Source organism: Pteronotus mesoamericanus, unplaced genomic scaffold (assembly GCF_021234165.1).
Source record: "Pteronotus mesoamericanus isolate MK-2021 breed Mesoamerican mustached bat unplaced genomic scaffold, CSHL_Meso_final scaffold_54, whole genome shotgun sequence".
NCBI lineage: Eukaryota > Metazoa > Chordata > Mammalia > Chiroptera > Mormoopidae > Pteronotus > Pteronotus mesoamericanus.
Window position 1 is genome coordinate 12,169,228 of NW_026555321.1, and position 26,912 is coordinate 12,196,139.

The window sequence follows — 26,912 nt, forward strand, 5'->3', positions numbered from 1 at the left end:
AAAATGTGTTCTAAGGAGCACTCAGGTTCACACTACAGTTTCAGAACCACTTGTAAAACAGTTTTTCCATTGCATCAATTTCATTCAATTATTGCATAGACTGCGGTTAGATACTAATAACCAATTTGATAATTTCTCATCCTTTTGTGTTTTATGGAATTTTTTCAGATCACTTTAATGTATTCTGCTGATTAAAGCTCTCTACAAGAAAGAGTAAACCAAGTAAAATGATGTTGAATTAACAACCTTAAGAAAAAGGTCTCAGCTATTGATCTGAAACAACAACAACAAAAAGCCATTTTAATGGCCAAGTGGAGGAAGTGAAGATTAAATTGGTAGCATCTTCCCTAAACCTAGTAAGAGGTTACCACATGTGACACTTCCAAACTCCCACCAATTTCATGGTGAATACTGTTCCCTTTGCTAGCTGTTCCCATCCAAATCCCTTACATTAAAACTTAGTTCCTAACTCAGCTGTTCTGTTTTCCTAACATGCAAATTTGGAAAACAATGAAGCAATTTTGATTCAGACATCAGGCACTTGTCATTAGGTGCAAAAGTCTATGTGCTGAAGACCTCAATATAGTGAAAGCTACAAAACAAGAACTGGATGTGGGCTGGGCAGCTGAAACCAATTACGCAGGAAATTTGGCATGAAACGTAAATGGCACATCTGAATACTTAGAATGATTCTCAATTATATTTCAGTAGTTTTCATTTTTTCCGATTGCTACAATACTCGTCCACATTCCTCTCCCAAATGCTGTACTCCTCCATCCTTGCTTGCAGATGATTTCAATTGTTTTCTATTTTCTTAATCTTCTCTTTTATCTCCACCATTTTTTTTTCTTTTTGCCTTCCTCATTTCATGATTTTTTTTTCCTATAAGGCATACACCCAGCATCTGATGCCTCTACAAATGCAGGGAATTTTCTTCTTGTCCCTGAAGTGACAGCTTGTCTTTCCCCTCAAGTGTCTTTGTTGCAATGCCTGGTAAACTGTTTATTTTTCCTAACAGCTTTCCTTTTTTGCCTGAAAAACAAGCATTAACCAAGAAAGTCCTTGTTTTGCTAAAGTGCTACTTTTTGCGATTCCTGGTGCTAGAGCGCCGCCTGCTGAGAAAATTAGAAGTAGCAGGTCATACAGCCTTTGGTTTAGCGGAGGATAAAAGAATTGGATTCCGGTGGCCATTTTCTTACCCTAGGTACACTCTTCAGAAATGACTGGTGTGTGATATTCTTGATATGGTCCCTCTCCTAACTCTGTTGCAGAACTCACTATACATTACCCTTAATAATACAATGACAACCATAGTACAGTAAGTCTGTATTTTTACCACCATCTACCAAATACTTAGCAAAATGTTCTGCATAGACTAGATGCTCAATAAATATTTGTAGATAGATAATACGGTATTTTGTTGTGTATAATATACTCCTGGGTATAATGTGCACCCACAGTTTTGTGTGCATTATACACAGGATCGTTATGGTATGTAATCATACCCATATAAAATGCACATCCATAATATTCCCTCAAAAATTTCAGCAAAAAAATGTGCATTATACACAGCAAAATACATTGTTCTGTGAAAGCATTTATAAAACTCTAATTTAATTGTTTATTTCTCTCAATAACCTAAAGCTGGAAGGAAAAGGAAAGTATATATTTGACCCTTAGATCGTGGCACTCAGAGAGGTTTGCATAATAGGTTTTCAAAATATATTTGAAGAATTCATACTGATTATATTAATTCTAAATATATAACAGTCACCATTGTAGCACCTATAATGTGCTAAGAACTGGACTAAGTATGCATGAAACACTGTCTCTAATTCTTAAAACCTGCCCATTTTACAGATGTGGAAAAAAATAGTAAGGTTGAGTATCTTGCCCAAGATCATAAAGCCAGGAATCTTCCAAATCTGTCTGACCCTGAAACCCATGCACTTTCCACTCTACCAACCGCCTTCCACAAATCCGAAGCCAGGACTAGAATTAGGAAATGTCCCCCTTTAAAGAACCTCAGGCAACTCTCCAACCTCCATCACCACCAGCATCTCTCTCTCTCTCTCTCTCTCTCTCTCTCTCTCTCACACACACACACACACACACACACACACACACACCTGTCTACCTCCCCTCCCAATAAAAACAGTGACACACCCACACTCAAGTTCACAAACACAAAATTGCCACCAAGGGCGGTGAGGCCTTTGTCTGAACGAGCTAATGATATAGAACCTATGACATCATATGACAATCCATTTCCCCCGTTACAGAGATCCCAGATAATTCCAAAGGCCTTTCTGATAATAAACTGAGGCCAGTTTTCTGTAGTTTTCAGAGCTTTTATCTATGATTTGCAATTCTTTTTCTGAGACACTACAAGGTTTCACTACTTTTCCACATGTGAGCCTTTTAAATATAGGAAATATTCTACCATACCCCTCTAAACATTGAAAATAGCACTCACACCCAATAAATGTAAACCAGAAAAGTTGATCTGTTATGGAGTGAATGCTTGTGCCCTCCCCCATCCGTATGCTGAAGTCCTGACCTCCAGCCCAGACGGTAAATAGAGGTGGGGCCTTGGGGAAGTAAGTAGGTTTAGACGAGGTCACGGGCATGGGGTCCTTGTGATGAGAGTAATGCCCTTATAGTGAAGAGATCAGAGAGCTTCCTCTCTCTGTCTCCCCATCTCTGTCTCTGTCTCCCTCAATCTTGCCCACATTGAAAATACAGTAAGACGGTAGCATCTTCAAGCCAGGAAAAGGGTCCTCACCAGAGCCTCACCATACCAGTACCCTGATCTCTCACTTCCTAGTCTGCAGAATTGTGAGATATTTCTCTTGTTTAAGCCATCTATTCTGTGGCATCTTGTCATACAGTGATCTGGCTCTACATAGCAGTTTTATATCGTACCATAATCCACAGTCATTCAATACTCTACAGATCTTACTTCCTAGCAGTTACATTTTTCAGGGGAGCTAACTGGATTATATAGATGAGATGCTGAAGCCTGTATGTATATACATATTCTTCACAAAGACAAGTGCCACAGCAAGTTTTTGCTGCTCACCAGCTGCTGACTTGCCATCTCAACTGAACTCAAAATCCTCATTTTCAGGGCTTCTCTGTTACTCCAACATATTTGTAGTGCCTGGTTTCTCAGAAATTTACATTTTTAACAGCAGCCTGGGACATTTTTCTGCTGGTGGCCCATACACAAGACGAGGAACGCACATACCAACAAAGAGTACAAACCCATTGTGATACGTCAAAGAAAATGGCTACAAATTCTTTTCCCTCTTTGTATCCCAGCAATGTGCGTTACAGCTCCTTCCATCCAAAAGTAGTCTTTTTCTCCACTTCTGGTCTGGCCCTGAGATTTTCTTTGACAGAAGTGATACTGTACGAGGTCCTGACCTCCAAGGAGTCTTGCATGCTTCTGCTTTTGCTCTTGGAAAGAGCCCAAACTAGCATGGTGAGGGACAAGGGATCACCTGGAGAAAGGTCTCAGTCATGTGAGCCATCCAGGCTGAACCCATTATAAGTCAGCAACCCAGCCAGACCACCAGCTGACCAGAGACCTATGAGTGATCTCAGCCAAGATCAACCAAGCCCAGCCTACACCAGGTCTTCCCAGCTGAGCCCAGCTCAAACTGAAAAGTGACCTCCAGAATAAATAAATAGTTATGATGTTGTATAAAGCTGCAACATCACCTACAGTGTATTGCAGCCATAAATGATTAACTTGAATCTAATCAAGTATTTAGATCTAATTTCCAGTTTACAGGAAATTTACATGATAGAGGAACAAGCCAAGTTCCATTTTTGAATGAGGTAGGTATACATAAATAAACACACACACATGCACACTCTATATACACATCAATTTATACTCTTACTTTAGTGTTTAAAGTTGGAGAACACCTTGGCAATTTTTGATGGACATTTTCCTATCATGCCTTATCTGTGCCTGAAACCTAAATTAGTCTTTTAAAAAAAAATAACCAAACCAGTGTCCCAGCATTGTTTATTTACAGTGTTGTATAAACAGAAGACATGAAACTACATTTCAGGAATCATGAAAAATGTTTGTGTTGAACCACTCTGGACTCTGTAATGAAGATTTATTTATATAAGGGTCTCTGAATTGATCACTTCTCAGTTCCATCTTTTTTAGGGACATTTTAACAATCAATTTCTGAAGTCCAGACATGCACTGTCTATGACTCACACGGAGTCAGGGAAAACCATCAGACTGACCATTTTTCATCTCAAATTTTTTATTCTCATTAACATAAGAAGGATTTATTATCCATCAGCTTCTGCAAGATGCAGGGAATAAGTCAGCCTTAGAGGTTTGAACTAGAAATAGATAAATAGGACAGGAGTTGGGTTCATCTGGTTCATTCATGGTTTGGAGTTTTTAAACTCTTTTTAACTAATATACAGTTTTAAAAACCCAAAACATATTTTCTTAAGGCTTCACTCTTTCATTTCTAAACCCATGCGTTATGAATGAAAATGGAACTCATGTGTCGTCGAATGTACTTGCACTCCATTCATTCATTACAGTGCATCACACTGTAACACTGACATTCCCTTGGTAGCAGTCCTTTCAAGGCTCAAATGATTCTGAGGTGAAAATTTTGGAGAACCTTCTTCTCCCAGCCCTTCAAAGAGTCCCAGGATTTGTAAACCATACTCTCAACTGCAATATCCAGTTCTTAAAAGTTTTTGTCCAAATGTAATATTCCTAGGATGGAAAGATATCCAGATTAGTGGAATTAGTCCTTCTCCTCTCTTCTTCTTTGTCCTTGATTCTGCCGCTTTGAACAAAGAGAATGAAATGGTTTCTTTATGAAGTATCAGCGGGCACAATCTTCTTGCAAACTTCTGGGCAAGAGAATGGACTGGGATAACAATGGAAATTTCCATATTAAGAAAAGGAAAGGGCCCCGGTCGGTGTGGCTCAGTGGACTGAGTGCTGGCCTCGAACCGAAAGGTCACTGGTCCATTCCCGTTCAGGGCACATGCCTGGGTTGCCGACCAGGATCCCCAGTTGGGAGCACGTGAGAGGATGTGTCTCTCGTGTATCAATGTTTTTCTCCCTCTCTCTCTCACTCCTTTCCCCTCTCTCTAAAAATAAATAAACAAAATCTTTTTTAAAAGTAAAAAAGAAAACGCACAGTATGATTGCAAGGTGCTAGCAGACTCCTCACAAAGCCTTTTTCAAAACATTATCTCCCTTTATTACAGTGTCCCCAGAAAGCAGGTGGGGAATTGTTAACAGTCCGGCGGGAAAAGCCTGCTGATGCAAGCTCACGTGAATGCCTTCGCTGCCCCAAGCTCCATTGCCTCCTCCGAAGAATGGCAGGCGGCCCTTCCCCCAGCATTTCCTCACACCGCCAGGTTCCTATTATTGCATAACGACGTACTCCAAACTTAAAAGGGTAAAGCAGCAAACAATGTATTTTGCTCACCGATTCTGTGGGTCAGGAATCCAAGCAGAGCTGGACTGGGCAGGTCTCCCTGGGGTCACTCACGACGTTGCAGTCAGATGTTGGCGGAGGCTGCAGGTATCTGAAGATTCTACCAAACTAGACATCCAAAATGGCTCACTCACACAGCTGGCAGCTGACATTAGCCCTTGGTTGGGAGCTCAGCTGGGGCTGTTGACTAGAGAACCTACACATGGCAGTCACATGTGAGACTTCTTACAAAGCAGATAAAAGCTCCAAATGAGAGAGTCTCAGCAGCCAAGGTGGAAGTTGCATGCTCTTTATGACCTAGCCCTGAAAGTCACAGTGACCACTTTTATCCTATTCCATTGGTCAAAGCAGTCACAGCCTGCCTAGATTCAAGGGGAAGAAACCACACACTCCCACCTCTTTTTCGATTACAGTATACTTTCAATATTATTTCTGTTGGTTTCAGGTGTACAGCACAGTGGTTAGATAATCTTATACTTTACAACTGTTCCCCCCAGTACTTCTGGTACTCACCTGGCACTATATATAGTTATCACACTCTTGACTATATTTCCTACATTTTGTAACCACCAATTTGTACTTCCCAATCCCCTCACCTCCCTCACCTCTGGCAACCACCAGTCTGCCCTCTTTGTCTATGAGTCTATTTCAGTCCTGTTTGCTTGTTTATTTTGTTCTTTACATTCCCGTATGTATACGTGAGATTTCCTGCCATTGGTCTCTCTGTGTCTGACTTACTTCACCCAGCACGACACCCTCCAAGCCCATCCATGCCTTCCCAAATGGTAAGATGTCATTCTGTTTTATGGCCAAAGCTCCCACCTCTTAACAGGGAGTAGTATATCAAGAATTTGCAGATGAGACTTTAAAGCCACCCTGATCACCATGGATACTCCCACAGACGTCCGTTATGTAGCCAGAAGATACCCGCAGAGGCAGAACTCTGGCTGCCCTGACCTGTGTCCGAGCTCCCCGACCACTGCAGAGGACAGTTTCTATGACGCCGTCAGCGTCCCGCTCAAGGGCCCAGGCCACACCAAGGCCTTTCTCTGGTGTCGGAAGTAGCTCAGCCCTCAGTGACAATCCTCAACCAATAAGAGACACAGACAGTAGTAGATAAACATCCCGACTTCCTTATTCCTTGGTGGGGCAATGCGGAGGCCTATTCAAGGGGTCCCCAAAGTGACTGAGCCCCAAGTAGCCTTCGTGGCAGCCGCTCATTAGCGTGCCCTGCACTGGCTCTCCTCCTTTCCCTCTGCAGCACCCCACCCCCACTTCTGCTTCCTGACGTCACTTCCCAGCACCCAACTCCTCGTCCCCAGGTCTGGCTGCTTTTTGGAGGACCCAAACTGAAGCACCCACCGCTTGTAAAACAGCAGTGTAAACAGAAAGACAGCATCATATGATTTCACTCATATGTGGAATCTAATGAACAAACTGAACTAACAAGCAAAATAGAGACAGACTCACAGATAGAGAGCCGGCTAACAGCCAGGGGGTGGGGTGGAGGGATTGAGCAAAAAAGAAAAAAGAGAAAGAACTCATGGACACAGACAACAGTGTGGTGATTGTCGAGGGAAGGGGGAGGGGGTAAGTGGAAAAGGCTATGGAGCGGGCGAGTGGATAAATGGTGATGAAAAGAATCAAATAAAGATGTTGTGCTTTTCAATAAATAACTCTTCAGTTCTTAAAAAAATAAGGTAGTAAAATAAATAAATACAGCGCCCCCTACATGTGTGGCGAGAGAAAAATCTGAGGACTGTTAAAACAGATCATCTCGCAGGCCCCCCACCCCTCGTCTAGATTGCTGTCACCGGCATCCTCCACTTCATAACCGTGCTGACCTGAGGTGGTCCGGGATTGCCCTGAGTTCTCAAAGAAGTTCATAGGGTAAAGCCAAAATTGCCCCCAAACTGAGGAAGACAACCAACGCTTCAATAGTAGGTCCTACTTTCTACATGAAATAAAGCACTTCTTACATGGAAAAAGGAGACCCCCTTCCCTAAAGCAGCCATAAAAATCAGCACTGAAGGGTTGAAAGCTTGAAAAGAAAAAAAAAAATGCGACTGAAAATAAAGATATCCCAGCAAAATCTGAGCTTTCATAGCCAGCAAACTGCAGGCAATTGCAATTCCTGGAGCTAAGGGTGGGTTTCATTTTATTTACGTGTTTTGTTTTATTCTTTAACTTCTCAACTGTGTACCATAGGCTCAAGGTATGACCTGAAATTCGCTTACCAGATGACTCAGCCTTCCCTTGGTTCTTGAGATCTTTTGTAATTAGCTTGGTAACCTAATGCATTCAGTGGCTATGGGCGAAACTCAGAGGAGTTTAAAAAATCCATTTAGAGAAATTGCCAGAAGTTCCAGTATTTTCTCAGACAGAGCTGGCTAATTGAGTTTCTTGGTATAACCAAGAATGGGCCCCCAGATCTGCCAGGCCTTTCTGGGTCCCCTTAAACTGGAAATGTCTCAAGAACTAGTCTTCTGTTTCTTTGGAGCCTCCTTCCGAAGTCCCACCTGAATGAAAGAAGTGTGGTCACACAAAGGACAGCAAGCTTATCATTTGTCAAGCCTTGCACTGAAGAGAGAGTTTAGCTGCATATATATGCAAAGCTCCCCAGAGCTCAACTCCCACAGCATGTTACCAACAAAGGTAACAAAACTGCATAGGAGACAGCAACCTGGTTATTTTCTTGAAAGAACTCCAGGGACCAAATTATACAACTTCCAACACTGGGCTATTCAAGGGCCAGGAAAACACAGAAACCACAAAAGAGGGAGGGGAAAGAGGCAGGAGCAGGATGTCTGTCTAATTCGGCACTCATTTTGCTCTGTTTTATAACAATGTTGGCTCTATGGAATAAAGCCAAATGGGGTTTCTGTGTCTTTAAGGCCCAGGCAACTTGGGCAATGGGTAAGTTGCCATGGTAACTTGTAATTCAACTGTCTTCTAAATTGAAAAGCAACAATAGTAGAAAATCCCTAGCAAATAAAGTGTGATACCGCTCAGTGACGATTATTTGTTTATTCCAGACTGGCTTTGAGCACTTTTTAAAAATACAAACACCTAGAATCCTCTGCTATGTTTGAATGAAGCAGGGCTATTTTTTCCTTTTCAAACACTCTCAGACAAAAAGAAAGCAAATAAACAAACAAGTTTCTGAGACAGCTTACATGTCAAGCCTCAATTTGATGACCCAAGAAGAATGCTCTCCACTATACACACACACTCGCTGCGCAGAGGAAACCCGCAGGAAAAGCAATTCAGAAATCCCTAGGAACGTGAGGCAGTAAGACCTCAGCCAGTGAGTGTCCCGCATCAGACTTCCTTCAGAAAGGGCCTGGCCACACACCAAGCTTTGAGATGTGTGCTTTGCATGCACACACACAAGACTGTTAAGATTATAACCTCAATAAAACATCAAAAAGTTCCTCCAACAGTCAATCAATTTAAATAATTTACTGAAAGATTCTTGGGCACTTTTTAAGACATTAGAGCTATAAAAACAAGGAAGACCCAGTGTCTTACATCTATAATCTCACTGGGGAATGGGAGGAAAGACAGATCCATACCTTGTATGACCAGGGTTCCCCCGTGTTGGGGAGGGCTGAATTGTGACCTCCCCAAAAATCCGTATGTTGAAAACCTAACCCCCAGGACCTAAGAACGTAACTGCATTTGTCGATAGGGTCGCTAAAGACATAATTAAATTACAACAAGGTCATTTAGGGTGAGCTCTAACCCAATCTGACTGGTATCCTTGTAAGAAGAAATCTGGACACAAACACGTGCAGAGGGAAGATGATGTGACGACAAAGGGAGAAGACAGCCGTCTACCAGCCAAGGAGAGAGGCCTGGAATGGAGCTTTCTCTGTGGGCATCAACCCCAAGAAAAAAATACCTGCTAAAAAGGAATCCTTGTGGCTAACTAGGCCCAAATTCACAATCAGAATCTAGCAGCCATTGTTTACAGAGGCCCCTCATGTACACTGCATCTCAGAGAAAAGTCACAGGCAGAGCAGCTCAGCTTCCTGCACTGCTGGCTGAGCTCACCCTTACACGGAAGCTCCTGGTATTGTATTTAGACTAAAGGGGTAGAGCCCTTCCCCACCCAATCGGAGCTTTGCACCTATCTCCCCTTCTGCATCTCTACTGACCCATCAGGGCAGCTCCGTAATGACCAATGAGAACAGCGCAATGTGGACCAAGCAAACTGTGGCAAACAGGATGTTGCTCTGGGCATCACTGCTGGTTGCCATCAACATTGAGCTCACCAAGGAGGACCCTTCCTCCCCAATAGTATCCCATGAGGAAGAAAACACTGTAGGTTGCCTACCTGTAGCCATTCTCCAACCCCTTGTCTTTCTGAAAGAACCTGCTGCTCTCTATAGATGCTAAAAAATGCTATATACTTGGCTTTCCAGGCTCCCTTGCAGGATGAGACCCCAATCAATCTGGCCAATGGGAACTGAGAGGTGAAGTCTAGTGAAGCCTCCTGAGGAAGGTTTCTCCTAATAAACAATAGGAAGGTGTCTTCTCTTCTTCTCTGGACGTAAGGCTTCTCCCGCGCTGCCTGATGGTGGTGCCATCCTGCAGCCATGAGAAAATATTACAAATGTGCACCAGACGATAAAGGATCAGAAATTCCCGGGTTTATAGGTTTTTCCAACTAATTATGATAAAATACACATAACATAAAATTTACCACCTTAGCCATTTTTAAGTGTTCACTTCAGTAGTGTTAAGTACCATCACACTGTATACCACCCACCTCCAGAACTTTTTTCATCTTGCAAAACCAAACCTCTGAAACATCTCCCCGTTTCCCACTCCACTCCCAGGCACCACCATTCTGCTTTCTGTCTCTACGAATGTCTCCCCTAGGCACTTCCTGTAAGTGGAATCACACAGTATTTATCCTTTCATGACTGGTTTATTTCACTAGCATAAGGTTCAGCCATGTTGTAACATGTACCAAAATTTCCTTCTTTTATAAGGCTGAATAGTAGTCCATTGTATACCACATGTTGTGTACCCATTCATCCACCAATGAACACTTGCGTTGCTTCCACCATTTGGCTCTTCTGACTAATGTTGCGAAAATGTGCATATATAAGTATCTCTTCAAGACTCTGCTTGCAATTCTTCTGGGTACATATCCAGACGTGGAATTTGCTAGATCATATGGTAGTTCTATTTTTAATTTTTTAAGGAACTGCCATACTGTTTTCCACAGTAGCTGTGCCATTTTACTTCTCCACCAATAGTGCACAGTCGTTCTAACTTTTCCACATCCTCGCCAATATTTGTTCTTTTCTTTTTTGCTTTGTTTTGTTTGGTAACAGCCGATCTAACGGATGTGAGGTGAGCTGCTAGGTTCTTGATGGCATTTGTAGCCACTGACCCAGCCTGGAATTGCCCCACCTCCAGAGGAAATAAGTAATAAATATCACTATTGTTGAACTCTCTTATAGATAGGTCCTAAGTATATTCTAATTGATGTATCGCTCTTTCTATAAGACCCCCAAAAAGAAAGGATTCTCTTCATGATTTAATTCTGTTTCTCATGCTTTCCATTATATACTGTTTCCTGCACTCCAAACCTAATATAAATTCTACCCCAGAGTCAAGTCACACACAGCGCAACTGCAAATACAAAGGAGTGTTCATAACAGCTTTACCCATAATAACCAAACACTGGAAACAACTCAGATATCCATCGATAGGATAAACTGTGGTACCTCCACATAAAGGAATACTATTTAGCAATGAAAAGGAACGAAACTAGTGATACATGAATAACATGGATGAAGAAGCATTATCCCAGAGTACATACTGCAATAATTCCATTTACAAATGTAACCTTTTAGAATAGGTTAATCTAGTAATAGCGGAAGAAACTCAGAACAATCGTTACTCTATGGGGTGGAGATTGCCTGGAAAAGGGCACAAGGAATCTTTCTGGGAGGATGGTAATGTTCTATAGCTCATTTAGGCTTTAGGTTACACAGGGAGAATGCATTTGTCAAAATCGAGCGGCAAATGTATCCTAAAGATGTGTGTTGTTTATAAATTTTACATCAAAGGAACAAACTGTAAATTAATACACTCTAGTAAATTGTATGTTAGCTGAAAAATTTAGGGGACAGGCTACTGATGACTGCAATTTACTTTGAAATGCATTTTTTTAAAACCCCAAGGTGAACTGATGGGTGGAAGCCTGGACAGCTATGTCACACACAAGTACAATAAAATGTTAATGGTAAAATACAGGAAGGTGTTCACTAAAATGCTTTGACTTTGCCAAGAGTGGTGTAAAGTGTCAATCGGTAAAAGCTTTGGTTCTATATGGTAAAAATTCCCCTGACTTCCTGAGGGAGGGAGTAAAATTAAAAGGATTTAGAGAAAAGAGAGAAACACCACCCAAAACTTTTACATTCTTACACTTCTACTACAAAAACTGACATTTCAGTTAGGGTCAAAATTGGAAGGTGCTGCTGTGCAGGAAACGGCTCGGCTTAAGCGTGAACGGTTCGGCCAAAACTCACGGCCTGCTGGGGAACTGACAGGAGCCTCAGTGCCACTGGGCCAGGGGTTTCCCGACATTCCTCCTGCTTTGTGACCTTCTCCAGTTTCAGCTGTCCCTTTCATTGGGTGTTGGAACCTTGGGGCATACGAAACTCCTACACAACCCCTCCGCCCCCAGCACACTTCCTGTCTCAGGGCCTTGAGAGGTGTTCTTGAGCTAAAGGTATTATTACAAGCCTTGAGCATTTAGGCAGGGACGAAGGGCCAGGGAGTCACGCCACCAGGACCTTGAACAGAAGGACAGCGGTGTGCAGATGGCCAGTTGCGTGCCGTGTCACACGAGGTTAAGGCAAGGGTGATCTGCCAGCCTTTAGCTGCAGGAACCATGCTTTTGCCGCCCACCCCACCCCACCCCACCCCACCCCATCATTTCAGCTGCGGTGTTTACATGTCATCTCATCACAGCTGAGCCCTGGAAAGGACGCTGGAGGGCACACAGTTCAATCCACTTGCTTTGCAGAGGGGAACTGAACCCAGAAAGGTGAGACGACCTTCTCAAGATGGGTGAAAAGAAGAATCACAACTAGAAGAGATTTCCCCAGTCCTCAGTAAATGCTGAGAATAGTCAAATCTCAAAGACATGGACTCCTTCCTTCCCTTTCAGGGTTCTCATGTTATTTTTACTTTGAAGCATGAGGCCAAATATTTCTGCCCGTTGTTACAGATGTACACCTTGGACAATGACAGCGTGACTCGAATACAGAGGATCTCACCGCCGCCTCCCCCCACGCCCATATTCTTGCTTTGAGGCCCTGGTACTGGGATGAGGACTTGGTCACCTCTTGTTCCTTGATTCGTTTTTACTAGAAATCAGGAAGTTACTAGAAATCAGCAGTAGCTGAAGGTTGAGGTCATCAGAGTCTGATCTAATTGAGTGGTTTCCAGCTGAGAAAGGAACCACCCCCCTCCAGTGGCAATAACTGGTCTCTTCACTCCAGCCCCAGGCATTTGGAAGAGACCTGGCCACAGAGGCTGACAGCAGGGAGAGGGGGCCTGGCGCAGCTTCCCACCTCGTTCCCCTGCGGGGGGGTCCTCCTTTCTCCTCTTCCCCTACTTTGGGCATTTCCTCAGTTAATGCAATTACCTACTGTCTGTACAGGGGCTTCTCTGTTTGCATAGTTTTTTAACACATTTTGTCTTGGCTTGTAATCACAGCAAATAGTTCTTTTGACAGATGAGAGAAAATTCTATTTAGGGGTTGGGAAATAACATTAAACTCCTATCATATGTTGAATCCTTGACTAAGCTCCCCCTTTACACACTCCCGAACAATCAGTCCCATGAGGACTACAGTTACTGACCACCACTCACAAGCAGACTCCAAGCCTGGTGCCCCTCCGCTACGCACAACAGCTGAGAGCAGACTCAAGGGCCCAAACATGTGGGTTTTGTAGTCCAACCCTCCACTCAGTAGCTCTGTGACCTGTGTAAGTTACTTCAACTCTCTGAGCCTTGGTTTTCTTCCAGAAAACCTAATTACCTCTTCGGGTTAAGTAACAGTGGTATGCTGGTAAACATCTCACTCTCTGGGGAGGAAAGGGGGGGTGTGTGTTTATTATTTTTACTGAAAGGATATGCAGCAATTTATAAATAATATTCTTTACTGTAAATTCCATGTAACCAATTAATCTCAGAATGTGTTTATTTTTGCCAAAGTTGCAATTGACAAACTAGTTCTGACATGAACATTAACTGAAATTTTAGGTATATTAACAAGACAAAAATGAAACAAAAACGTCAGAATTTGAGTTGTTTATGAACAATGTGAGCAACTTCTTCGCTGAACAGGTACTAGTTTTCAAATACTAATGGATTATTTTTTTTAACTTCCTATGCCATTAGCAATGTTTAACGGCAACAGACATGAAACACTTAAGTTTAACCTGTATTATTAACATTTTCTCTATCACTTGAAGAAACCATCAACCAAACAATGGCTTAAGCCCTGATTGATAGTATTTCCCATGGTATGAACAATCCCACCATGGCCAATTTGGGGCCACCAACATGCCATCACTTAGCAGGGAGCTGACAGGAGATGTGCAGGAACACGCCATTAGAAAGCATTTTCACCATACACATAAAAATAAAGGTAGTGAACCTCAAAAGCATAAATAACAGTGAAATGTAAAATAATTAGGAAGTAATGAGTTTTGAGTATTATCTTCACAAATGTAATTCAATCATTGTAGGCTTTTCATTTTTAATAAGGGCTATGTTTCTAACAACCAGCTCCCTAAATTCCTGGAAATGTAACCATCAGACCACACAAACCTTCACAGGCCGGCTCCAGGCCCCCACAGCTGGGACAATTGTCATGATGTTGTCACAATGCTGTTAACTGATGGCCACGCATTCCATGTCTGCACAGCTTCCACAATACTGTCTGGATGAGTGCCCTGGGTTTTCATGGAACCTGATTTTGCGTTTTGGAATTTTTAGAAATCCTGAGACATAAATGTTCAATAGGTGTAAGAAATGAATAACTAAACCAACAGACTATTCCTCAAAAATCCTGTCAGATAAATTAGTTTAGAAAAAGAGCAGCCATTGTAGGAAGCAAAAAGATGATCAAGAGAAAATGAAAGTGTAGTTGGTCTTCTCTACTTTGGAAACTACCCTACTTGCGTTTAACTGCAGAATCTGAACAGGAAACGGCTACTGAAGAAAAATAGATGAAAATTTACAAGTAAAGTAACAAAGCAACAGGACGGGTAAACTGCTAGGGTTAAGGATGAAAAGAGTTCAGAGAAAAATGAAACAATAGGAAAGAAAAATAGAGGAGGAGAGAAAGTAACTTAAAGACTTTACAAGACCATGTTCAGTTTTATGGGCATCAGTAAGAAAATGAAGGGAAAAAATTTAGGACCACCACATTCACCTTGGGTATTTGGTATTTGAGTCCTTTTTAAAAACATTAATCTTATTTATATTAAAATGTGGCGGAAATACTAATTTTCAGAGCATGGAAAAAAAGCATAGATTGTAAAAAAAATTCTCTTGAAATAAACAAATTAAACCATTAAGGATTTTACCAAAAACTGCTATATTTTCCCCATCCCACTCGCCAAAAGTCAACAAGAGCATCTGGTACTTCGTGTTCATGTCAAACACCAGATCAGATTATCCTATTTCAAGCTGCCCCCACCCCCACCAAAATGTAGGAGAGTAACTCCGGGTTCAAATTCAAGAGAAAAGTGACAATTGAAAGAGGTGGTTGTGGCAAAAATCCTAGGAATGGGTTTTTGCTTTCTCTCCTTCTGGGGGATGGATGGAGAATGCTCCTTAGGATGTGTGATTCAGGTTAACCACGTGAGCTCCTCTTGAGAGTTCTGTGGGGAAAGCACCCTATATAAAAGCATCCTGGGCAGGTTCTGAGCTCCCTCCAAGACTGCCCTTGCAGCTACTACACCCGTTCAATCTAGAGTGTTGTTCTAAGTGACTCTGATACTCTGGTGTCTGAAAAATCATCCCAGAGCAACCAACTTTCACACTGTGAAGAGCAACCTTCACATGGCTACCAGTGCACAGGTCAGAGTTGTCATTAAACTTTTAGACAGACTACTAATTAAGGAAAGTCATGTCACAAATTTCAAAGGCCCAACCGAGCATAAAAAGTAAAACCAGATCCATGAATTGTCTGTCTCTATTCACATGCAGCATTTCCAAAATGCAGAAGGAATTTAACCTGTTTTGTTTTCCATCAACCATACGTTTATTTAGAGCTCAACGTTTCCTGTTGTACTGTGTAAAAAGGGGGACAAAATACAATGTACATTTATACAATCCACAGAGTATGATCAACATCCAACGTGGCTAACAAGGTTTTTTTTGTCCTGGAAGCACTCTTTCCAAGAAGCCCGAAGAGCTCAGTATAGAAAAAAAGGAAGGGGGGGTACTTGGTGGAGGAAGTTTGGGGAAAACTGCATCCCATTAACACTTCCTTAAAGGATTCACAATGCACATTCACACATTAGAGCTGGGGACTGACATAAAGACACATCGGTAACCTTGTTTATCCTAGCATTTCCCAGTTTAATCAAAGCCCATTACTCCCAACATCAATTAGTATCTACAGAAAAGTAGTGGATATTACCAGTCTGGGAAACACACACAGGGAATGCGAATTGAACCAACTGCCTTTACTTCACCGTGGCCACAGCCACTGGGAAAGGAAAGGGGGCAGAGGGAGGTGGTCTTGCTGAGGGATCTCACCCCTTTCATGGCCAAGGATGACTCTTGACTAGATCAAGTCCCCCCTTCCTCTCTCACCAACTCCTTCCCAGAAAGACTACCTTAGCACGTACAGTGAACCACTATCAGCTGGCATTATAGAAAATAGCAACAATCCTTGCTGGAATCTCTAACTCTAAAACCATCTTTCAAAAAAAAGCTCTGTATACAGACATTTCCCTATGCTAAATTAGAGATTTACATAAGCGATCCAGCTATGAGTGTTATTTACAATAGTCAAGACCTGGAAACAGCCCAAGCGCCCATCGGTAGATGAATGGATAAAAAAAAAAAAGCTGTGGTACATTTACACCATGGAATACTGAGGCTGTAAAAAAGGAACTCCTACCTTCTCCAACAGCATGAATGGACCTGGAGATTATGATGCCAAGGGAAATCAGCCAGTCAGAGAAAGACAAATACCAGACGATCTCATTTATATATGGAATCTAAAATCAGGAGGGTGGATACACGGAACAGACTGACAGCTGTCAGAGAGGAAGGGGGATGAACTGGACAGCCAAAGGACATATGCATGATGCCGAGACACAGCCAACAGTGTGGTGCTGGCTGGAGGGAAGGGGGGAGAGAGGCTGGGTGGAGGTGGGCAAATGGGGAAAATGGGGACATCTGTAATAGTGTCAACAATAAATTTTTTAAGAAGAGATCCTGCTATGTTCAGGGGAAAGTACTAATTTAAATTACAAACCGTCTTACAAAAACATCGATAGAAAGATACCAAAAACCACACTTGGTTAGAAATAACATTTATTATCCCCTCCCCCCAGGTACAGATTACTTTTCAGAAACATGAAGGTAATATCCATGTCCTCATCAATAACAGTTTGTAGAAAATAAACTTAATTCACATCGTCAACAATATATTTCTATCATTTTTTTAAAACAATAGCCATTTTATTTCTCCATGTTAGTTTAAGAATAGCTTCAAGTTTTGTTTCAGATCAAATCAAGGTAATCATTGTTTATAGGTCATTTCCTGACAGAGCCCATCCCCCCAACCCCTAAAAAAAACCTATATCCTAAGTGATAAACTCTTCTTGTACATTCAGCAAACTTTATTGGAAAAGAAAAAGTATAACTGAGATAGGTACTTACTCTCGTGCACAGTAATAAATCTAGCTGAGCTTCTACACCTTGCTTTGCAATGATGCTTACATAAAATAAATCATATCAAGTTACAATGGTAATTTCTTGAAATGTAGATATGAAAGCTATACACTTAATCCACTGAAATTTCCTTCTTATTAATCTGTGATTAAACCATTGCCATAAGGAAAAGCTTCTTTCCAAGATATTACCCCTTTCCCTCAGCTACTTCTCTCTAAAAGGCTGAACCCTCTTCTCAGATGGTGTAAAGAGACACATTAAAAGCACAGAAAAAAAAGTTTTTACTTGCTGACATAATGCCCTTAAGTTTGCTGCCATAATGCCCGTATTTTAACTTTAAAATGTAAAAATCAGAGTTAAAGCATCACTTAATTCATACAGTACATTATTAATTAATCAACAGTGTCCCACCAACTCAGAAGTTTCCTAGAACTGGTTGTCCTCTCTGCATTTAGTAAGTTTATAACCAATGTCCCAATCAAAGAATGTGCTTGTAATAGGCTGCTGGTTTAATTTTAGAATTGGAAGTTTCAATGTTGGGCTATTTTCAAATATAGAAATGCAATGAGTGGCATATGAACTACTAATTTTGTTTCCCATTACCTACAGGAATTCATTCAAATAAAATTTTACAAGACAAAATGCAAATCTATATATCTATACATAGATGTATACATGTATATATTGAACCTAAGGTTTTATAAGCAATACTAACATAGTTCTGGTTACACATTCCTAAAGACTTAGTAATTGTTTTAAAGATACATGTTATAAAGACATTTATGCAAAAGGCAAAAACTAAGAATTCAAGATGATCTTTGAGGTTTTCAGTATTACTTCAAAAAGCTGTTTCTATCCCCCATAGAAGAAAACTATGCATTTGTCTTAGGAAAAAAAATTATAAAAAGATAATGCTATCATGTAAAGAATTCACAAAAACTATACTGTATATCCCATAAAAGTCATACCTATTTAAGGTAAATCACAATTATGGTTTATATTTTATTACAGACATCACCATCACCTTTCCTCTTTAATAATGAGAGGGTTTAACTTTATTTTTAACTTACTTAACTAGTGCCACAGGAATTCAAGTCCCCATAGCAACAAGTTAAACAAGATTACAAAATAAGGCATTCTGCTCACATGTCATTAAACAGGCTGAGTCAAGTAAAGTGGGTTCTTTTCATTTTTGCAAATTTATATAATCCAAAAACTTTACAGAAGACAATCCTAACTGCCTCCCAAAACACAATTAATTGTTATTTTCTAGGGAAACAAAAAAAGAAAATACATAAAATCCTCAACTTTGGCTATTTGTCCTACTGCCATAAACAGAGGTTGATCTTATCTATCTAATAAAGCACAATATTAGAAATGTGAATGAAATGTTTCTGACTATACCACTTCTAAACCTGTAGGTCACATATGAAATAATTTACCAAATTATAGAGTAAATCTAATTTGACAAAATCCCTGTAGTGTTATTCAGAGGGGAAAAGTAGACTCACAACACACTTGCACACACACACACCAACATACTAAACGATTTTCTTAAACATTGACTGGTTCTCCAAAAAGAATCAAAACATTTATCAAGCTGGAGCATGTGTATAAAGGGCAGCAATGTAAACTTTTTTAGCTCAAGGTAAGAATCTGAATAAACTTTTAAACAACTAGTACCTTGAACCAAAAGTTTTACCAAAGATGAACTCTAAAATACCTATTTTTTTAAAATTTGGACTCAACTGTCTGTTGCACTTTTACATTAAGTGTTGCTTAAACAAAAATAGAGCATAAATTTCAATATTCTACTGCCTAAACATTTAAAGCAATGGTTATGTCATCAACAGGTATAATGCACCTAATTCGGGTCTTCTGACACCCTTGTTTTAAGTTTATTGTATGATAAAGTTCTTCACAGTTTAAAATATTGTGAAGAAACATATTTATGTATAACTATATTCACATACATATTATGTACACATACTACGTATTTGATGTACCCAGAAACTCTGAATATGTGTGTGCCAGGATGATACCCCACACATAGGCAGGAACCCTGAATAATAGATTGATGTGTGAACTGTGAAATGATTTCCCAGAAATGCTTACAAATCAGAAAAGATTATTATAATGATTAATAGTAACAAAAATTTTACCTTATTTACATAGTGCCTATCTCCCAAGAGGTAAATATGCTTTATAGACATTTTTTAGTATCTCTGTGAGGTGAGGTGTTGGGAACACTATCAATTCTCATTTTCCAGAGCCAACTACTCTGTGCAGGATCATATACTTTAACAGTGGCAGAGTAAATACAGACAGGGAAATCTCCTACACTACAAAGTCTCCAATTACCAGATCAAATAGTCTTGTGGTAAAATCAAGTTTCCATCATACAATAGAACTTCTACCACAAAGGATTAATTTTTAAGTCCTCATATACTTGTTATATTTATACCACAGGGAGATCAAAATGGTTTTTGGTTTTGGCAGATGAAAAAGTCTAACATTCAGTGTAACTATAATTCAGTGTAACTTCTCCAGTTTAAGTGAGACACAGCTGACTGGTCTATCAGGGAAATGCAGTCAATGTCTAATCATGGCTAAAAGAAAATCTCAATCCAAACAGCTACTGCATGACTACAGAGAAAGCCTACAATCTTGTATTGTCTTAAAGGTCTTTTCTATCTCCACGTATTGTATACACATATAAATAAGCATTTTAGCACAAAATGTACAGTTAGCATGATTCAGTTCATGTTTAAATAAACAAAGGCCTTAGGGGTGAACTTTAAAGGCCAAGAGCTCCTCAGAGTGCATGTTGTTTAAAGATCGAAGATCTGGCAACTTTAGAAGAAGTTTTGTAAAAATAGAGGCCTCGTTTGGATGGTTTTTCATTATTAAGGTCCTTAGTGCACGGATGAGGGTTTCCTGCAAAGCCTCCACAGAGTTGACGTTTTCTATTCCAGATCGATCTAATGAAGAGTAAGGAATAGAGAGATAGGAAGGAGAGGATATATTATTAACATTAAATATAATTCTTGCTCATCAATCTCATTAATGAATTCAAACAAGGTTTTATACATTGGAACACAGGCAAAAGATGACTGACAAAGTGTTTAAAGTCTCATTGGCAAGTTTTTATAGCTATTTATTATATTATAAAGATATATATCATATAGTACACTTGATAAAATTCTTTAGTGCTTAGGTATTTCTGATCACAAACTAGAGATTTTTAAAATTAGGTATCATCTGCTCATTTCAAATGCTTCTAATTGGCAAATAAAATAGTGCAGTTTAGAAATATATTTTTACCTCATATGGAATATATCCACATTTGTATGTTACCATGTATGGGAGGCAGCCTCTAAAATAGCCTCCACTGATCCTGGATCCTGTCCTTGTATATTCTTCTTTTCTTGAGTGGGCTAGACTTCCTGACTCACCACTAATGAACAAAAATTAGACTATAAAAAAAAACTGTAGCTTCCATCTTAGGCACTCACAAAGCCAGATGCCATGTTGGGAGCTGCCTGACAGAATGGTTGAAGCGCTAAGAAACTGAAGGTAGTCTCCAGCCAACATCCACCAATGAACTGAGGCACTTCAGTCCAACAATTTGCAAGAAACTGAATCCTGCCAACAACCATGTGAATAAAGTTGGAAACAGACCCTTCCTTATAGAGCCTTCATATGATGAGACCACAGCCGTGCCCGCAGCTTGGCTACAACCTCCTAAGAAACCTCAAGCCACAGGCACACATCTAAGCCACGGCCATGTCCCTAATTCTCAGAAACTGTGGGAAATAAATGTATACATTCTTAAGCCACTGAGTTTTAGGGTAATTTGTTATACAGTATACAGTATGTTAGCTAGTTAACATACTACGCGACTTTAATATCTAGTGTATTCACATTCACTTAGCATACTGTGCTTATTAAGCTCATCACACCAATGTTTATAAGTGGTTTAATAAACCAATAAAATAAAGTATCTTAAAATTAATTAGCCAAACCTATGTTGTTTGCCCAATGACTTCTCTCATCAACAAGGGCTATTTCTTCCCTTTACAATAGGAGGCAGTAGTATGAAAGAAATATTCAATGGCTCCCAGTTTAGGGAGCTATAATTAATCAGAAAGAGACTTCTCCAAGGAAGCAAAATTCTCTGGCCATTTACACCCTTTTTTCATTTTTTACAAGGAGATCAAGGAAATTGTCCATTGTACCTCTGGTTGCTTAAAAAGGCCACTTGCAATACAAACATTTAGAACACTAACTAAAATTTAATAATAAAGGGGAAAAAGTTTGTGGTTGTGGGCACATGCAAGAGGCAACCTATCAATATTTCTCCCTCACATCAATGTCTCTCTCCCTCCCATCCCCTCTCTGAAGATCAACAAGCATGTCTTCAGGTGAGGATAAATAAATAAATAAGAAGTTATATCATGCAATCTAGAAATTAACAAGTATTTCTTCTGACAACCAAAACAAAAACCAGAAAGCAACTGTAGATGCCAAGAAAAACAAAAGCCTACTTCAAATACAAAGAAACTAAAGTTTCTTAATTCTAAACAATTAATAGAAAATATAAATGAATAATACATTTGTTATCTGACACTTGGACCATTCCCCTCTCAGGAGGCACAGGTTGAGGGCAGAAATTTATATTGTCTTGTCTACCATTTCAACCCCACTGTGTGAACACTATGAGCACTATTTACATGATCATAGTGCTGTAAATGCTGATTTTTTTATTTTTTAATTCTTGGAATCAACTTATAAAGCATAAAAAATAATCACAGCTATAGAACAGAATGCAAGTTTTTTGACTTGCCCATAGACATTATTTAGCAAAAGAAGCCAGGATATGGAGAAAAGAGGATACTGTCTCCCTAAAAAATGAGATGATTCTACCTAAACTATCCAAGAGATTATTTAAAAGTGAGGGATCAAAAAACGTGAGTATGTAGCCCTGACTGGTGTGGCTCAGTGGACTGAGCACTGGCCTGCAAGCCATAAAGTCGCCAGTTCAATTCATCGTCAGGGCACATGCCTGTGTTGCAGGCCAAGTCCCTGGTTGGGGGCGCAACCAATCAATGTTTCTCTAGTGCATCGATGGTTCTCTCCCTCTCTTCTCCATCTCTAAAAATAAATAAATAAATAAAATCTTTTTTTTAAAAATGTGAGCATGTTGAAATTATAAATAAATCCAATACAGTAACTGAAAAAATAAAACGTAAAAATTACAAGGGAAAAATGAAAGGGAACTTTCTCAGTTCTATTTACTAAATAAAAAGAGGTATAAGCATAGTATTTAGACTTGGGTGGGCAACCATCAAAACAATCAAAATGAAAGATGCTTAGAAATCTAGTTCTCAGAAGAAAAGGCTGGGAGTTGCAGAAGAAAGAGAATTTTCATTTAAGACTCTTCTCTAGTTCTTGAATTTTATTTTCCTGCTTAGATACTGCTTTAAAAATAACAACAGCCTTCTTTAAGTGGTAAAGGTTTCAATTTGACATGAGCACTATGATATATCTAAGTGAAAACATTATTTTTAAATGCATAGAATCGTGCATATATATGTATTTCTTGTATGTCTTCATATATAAACACAACAAAAATAAAAATGCACATATTATTTTATAGTTTTCCACTTAATATGCCAAACATTTTTTACATACTATATATCAATAAGCAGGCAAATGGATAAATGGATGGATAGGTGAATGGATAGCAAGAAACCCCTAATGTTAATAGGTGTCTTTTTTGGTAGTGATATTATCATTATTCTTATTTTCATCTTAGTATTTTCTATTTTTTTCAAAGAACCTCTGTTATTCTCATGGTCAGGAAACAAAGCAAGGCTTTTTCAAAAGGAAATCAAAACAAAATAAAAATCATGTTCGTGGTGGAAAATACAAATGATGATAGTAGCACAGTTCCTAGCACGGACAAAGCTCTGCTTCACCCCTTCCCTTCATTTCTTCTCTGAAACATCTCTGGTGCTTAGTCCCTCCCTCCACCTCCTCTGACACAACCTATTTCAGAAGCGTTCAATCCACTGCCTCACACCTAAGGTGACTTCAACAGACTCCCTACCTGACTCTCCAGCTCTAATCACTCACCCATCTAATCCTCCCAGGACACCGACGCAGAGGCAATGTTAAAGCATCACTTTGCTCGTGCCTCATCATTCCTCTGTGTAAGAGGTTACGCTCATCTTCAGCTGTCCCATTCAGTTAAAACTCCTCTGCTTAGTTCTCACTGCTATCATTCCATACCTGACACTCCCTTAACCTGTAAGCCTTCTATACCCCTCCTCCTTGATGTACACATTAGGCTTTGGCCCCTTCCCCTGCCCTACTTTGTGTTTTCCCACACCGTTCCATCATTTTTTTGTTGAGAAAACTTCATAATCCAGTTCTACCTCCATCTACCCCACAAATTCCAGCTCCACCTCCATCTTCCCCACAACGCCTTCTCAGGTGACTTCATCTTCCTTCCTTTAACTCCTATTTACCTCAGTCAGACCACACAATCTAGTACATCAAGCTTTTTGTGTCAGTTCTGTCTCCAAATACAATGCAAATACTTTGAGAGCAAGTATCTGTCAACACTTGTTCTGTCATCCCCTGAGCACCTACCACACAGCGCACAGACATCAGATAAAGAAATGAACAGGTATAGATTACCTTGAGTTTCACAATAATAGGGCTATTAATCTTATGTATACTCAAAACATTACTAATTACTTATCAAGAGACTGCAAAACGGTAAAGGACAAAAGTCATTACAAGGTTACCGAGAGAACAGGCATCCCTTCCTGGCACTGTCCTTCCATTCCCTCCATACTATTCCCATATCAGAAGTACATTTTTAGCTGTGCAGGCAGATATCATCAAAAAATGTAGCCAAATTATGCTTCCAAATGGCCTAAGTCTTTATTCACACCACTGATGTACAGGTCCTTTATGATATACAAAGAAATTACTCTTCTTAAGAGTTACTGATTTACAGTTTAGTCAAAAAACCAGGACCATAACTTACACTTTCACAGTGCCTAGCACATTTACACAGTTGGAAGCAAATGAGGAAGCATAAAGTATGTCATATCAAAATAGTGGAAAATTCTTAACAAATGTTTTAAAATAAAGTCATTGATACCTAAAAGTGGCTGGTACTTACATATCTCCAGGAAAGCACTGCCTCAATTTCTAATTTGCTACTGGGAACTAATATCTGCTTTAATAGCTATTGTCTAAATTGAAATACTTTGGTCAGAAATAGCTGCAATATAAGTGCAAGGTAGGGAAATTGAGAAACATCATCAATGACTCTCATAAATAAACATTAAATGTTAGGATTCAAAAATCTTTGTCACTCACTCAAATAGTAACTGACCCCTTGCTAGGCTCACATGCTATAATCCCTGCCTTGCACAGGATGAAAAAAACCGAGACAAAAGGGTAAAATTACTTACATTCAAGTTACACATAAAATTCAGTGGCAAAGCTGGGTGAGAACCTACAACTAAAGATTCACCAACTGTTGTAACAAACCACACTAATACATACTGATACTTTCAAGAAGTAACATACATATACATATTAATTAACAAACCACATTAATACACACTGATACTTTCAAGAAGTAACATACATATACATATTAATTAACAAACCACACTAATACATACTGATACTTTCAGGAAGTAACATACATATTAATATTGATACTTTCAAGAATATACATATTAATTAAAACAATTAATTAAAACAAATTGGTTCATATTAGAACCACCTACCTGGAGAAATATAATGTTCCAAAATGAGATGATGATTTAGATTCATAAAAAATCATTAACAAAAACTAGACTAAGTGGTAGATATGAGGCCCAGCTCTAAATATCATTTTATTATTATACAGCACTTTTGACTGTTACTGCCATGATTTTAAAAAAAATTATGCAAAAAAATAAAAATTAAAAAATTAATTATGCAAAAAATAACAGATTGACATAGCTTAGCATCTTCCTTAAGGTCTTCTTCTCTCTACACAGCTTACTCCCTAGTTACCTGCCACCTCCTCTCAGTTGGTCCTTACATTCTAGGTATGGCACAATTTTGAACCAGCTTTCATACCTGCAGATACCAGGACAACTGCTGTAAACAAACTCATCTCTTCATCACTAAGCTGGAGGGCATTCAGCTTCTCACTAAACTCAAACATAGAGTTTAGCAGATCCCCAGCTCCCATTGAGTGTAAGTCATCCACGCTATACTTCTTTCCACTTAAAAAGGTGACAGTACGCTCCTTTGCATCAAACAATGAAGCAAACCGAACCATTAAAACCTGGAAAAAGAAAAAGACTTAAATGTATTTGGAGTTCAATAGCAATGCTAGGAAATACTTCAGTACTCAAGTCAGTCAGTAAACATTCTATACATAAGAGAGTATAAAGGAAAACCTGAGTTTATGTTTACCCAGAATCATTTCCTTAAGGCAAATTCCCTACCAAAGCAATTGTTATTCTATGAATAAGATCAAAAAAATTCTAGCCACCCAGTAGCAAAATACTTAAGTCCTGTGGTACCCTAAAACTCTATTAATAAAGATTCTGAAATGCAAATACAAAATTAAAGCAGGCAGTAACGCCAAGAAATCTGAAATGGGCCTTGGCCAAAGGCATTAAAGAAACTCCTTAAGCTACCAAATATATCTCATGGTCTCCAAGCCCTAAATAAAAAGAACAGTATTTCAATGCAGTAATACTTGGAAACATTAAAACAGTAAATGCAGCCATGGCAAATGCAGCAGATAAACTCTAATTAGACCATTTCAAGAAATCATAACCCAATACACAAAGAAAACTATTATAGTAAAAGTGTGCTAGATACCAAGTTATACTCAAAATCCTAACCAAACCAGTTGACAATTGCTTACCTACAGCACTCCCTCCACTGAATGTTGACATTTGTCATATATTTCTCTCCTAATCAGCAGAACACTGAACATGACATCCCTTTGCAATGCTCCCAATCAAGGACTTGTTTTACCCAGGACAATCCAAAAGAGAGTGAGCCTTCTATGAAGATGACATTACCTATAACACAGCTATCCCAGGATATATCACAAGGCGAAAAGACCCCTGGTCATGGAGTCAGGGGTTTGTATTCTAGCCTTGACTGTGTTATGAATGTACTGATAATCCAAGAAAAGCCTCTTTACCTCTCTAGGCCATTCTTAACCTCAAAAATGGCTGAATTGAACTTGATCACTGATATACCTTCTGGCTTTAAATCTTAAATGTAATGTTTTCCTTTAAACTGAGAATCCTCACCTGTAGGTGTTACTTTTCATGAATAGGGCTTCTTCTCTGTTCTAGTCCAAGTGCCCCAGAAAATAGAGCCTAAGGCCAAAGTTTATGTGAGGTGTGCACTCGCACA

At 39.6% G+C, this 26,912-nt stretch overlaps 1 protein-coding gene across 3 annotated transcripts in view; it reads right to left on the minus strand.

Moving 5' to 3' along the window:
- Window positions 1-9,319: 9,319 nt before the first annotated feature.
- NR1D2 (nuclear receptor subfamily 1 group D member 2) overlaps window positions 9,320-26,912 on the minus strand; it is a 37,406-nt gene continuing 19,813 nt past the window's right edge. Inside the window, exons 5-6 of one of the 3 annotated variants that reach the window (XM_054595259.1) lie at window positions 25,608-25,818; window positions 9,320-10,094 (exon numbers count right to left, since the gene is read on the minus strand). In XM_054595259.1, the coding sequence (XP_054451234.1) occupies window positions 9,775-10,094; window positions 25,608-25,818 (531 nt within the window). In that variant the 3' untranslated portion in view covers window positions 9,320-9,774. Of the gene's footprint in view, window positions 10,095-14,908; window positions 20,435-25,607; window positions 25,819-26,912 lie in introns of those variants that run through there. The other 2 variants (XM_054595257.1, XM_054595258.1) reach the window with 2 other exon arrangements.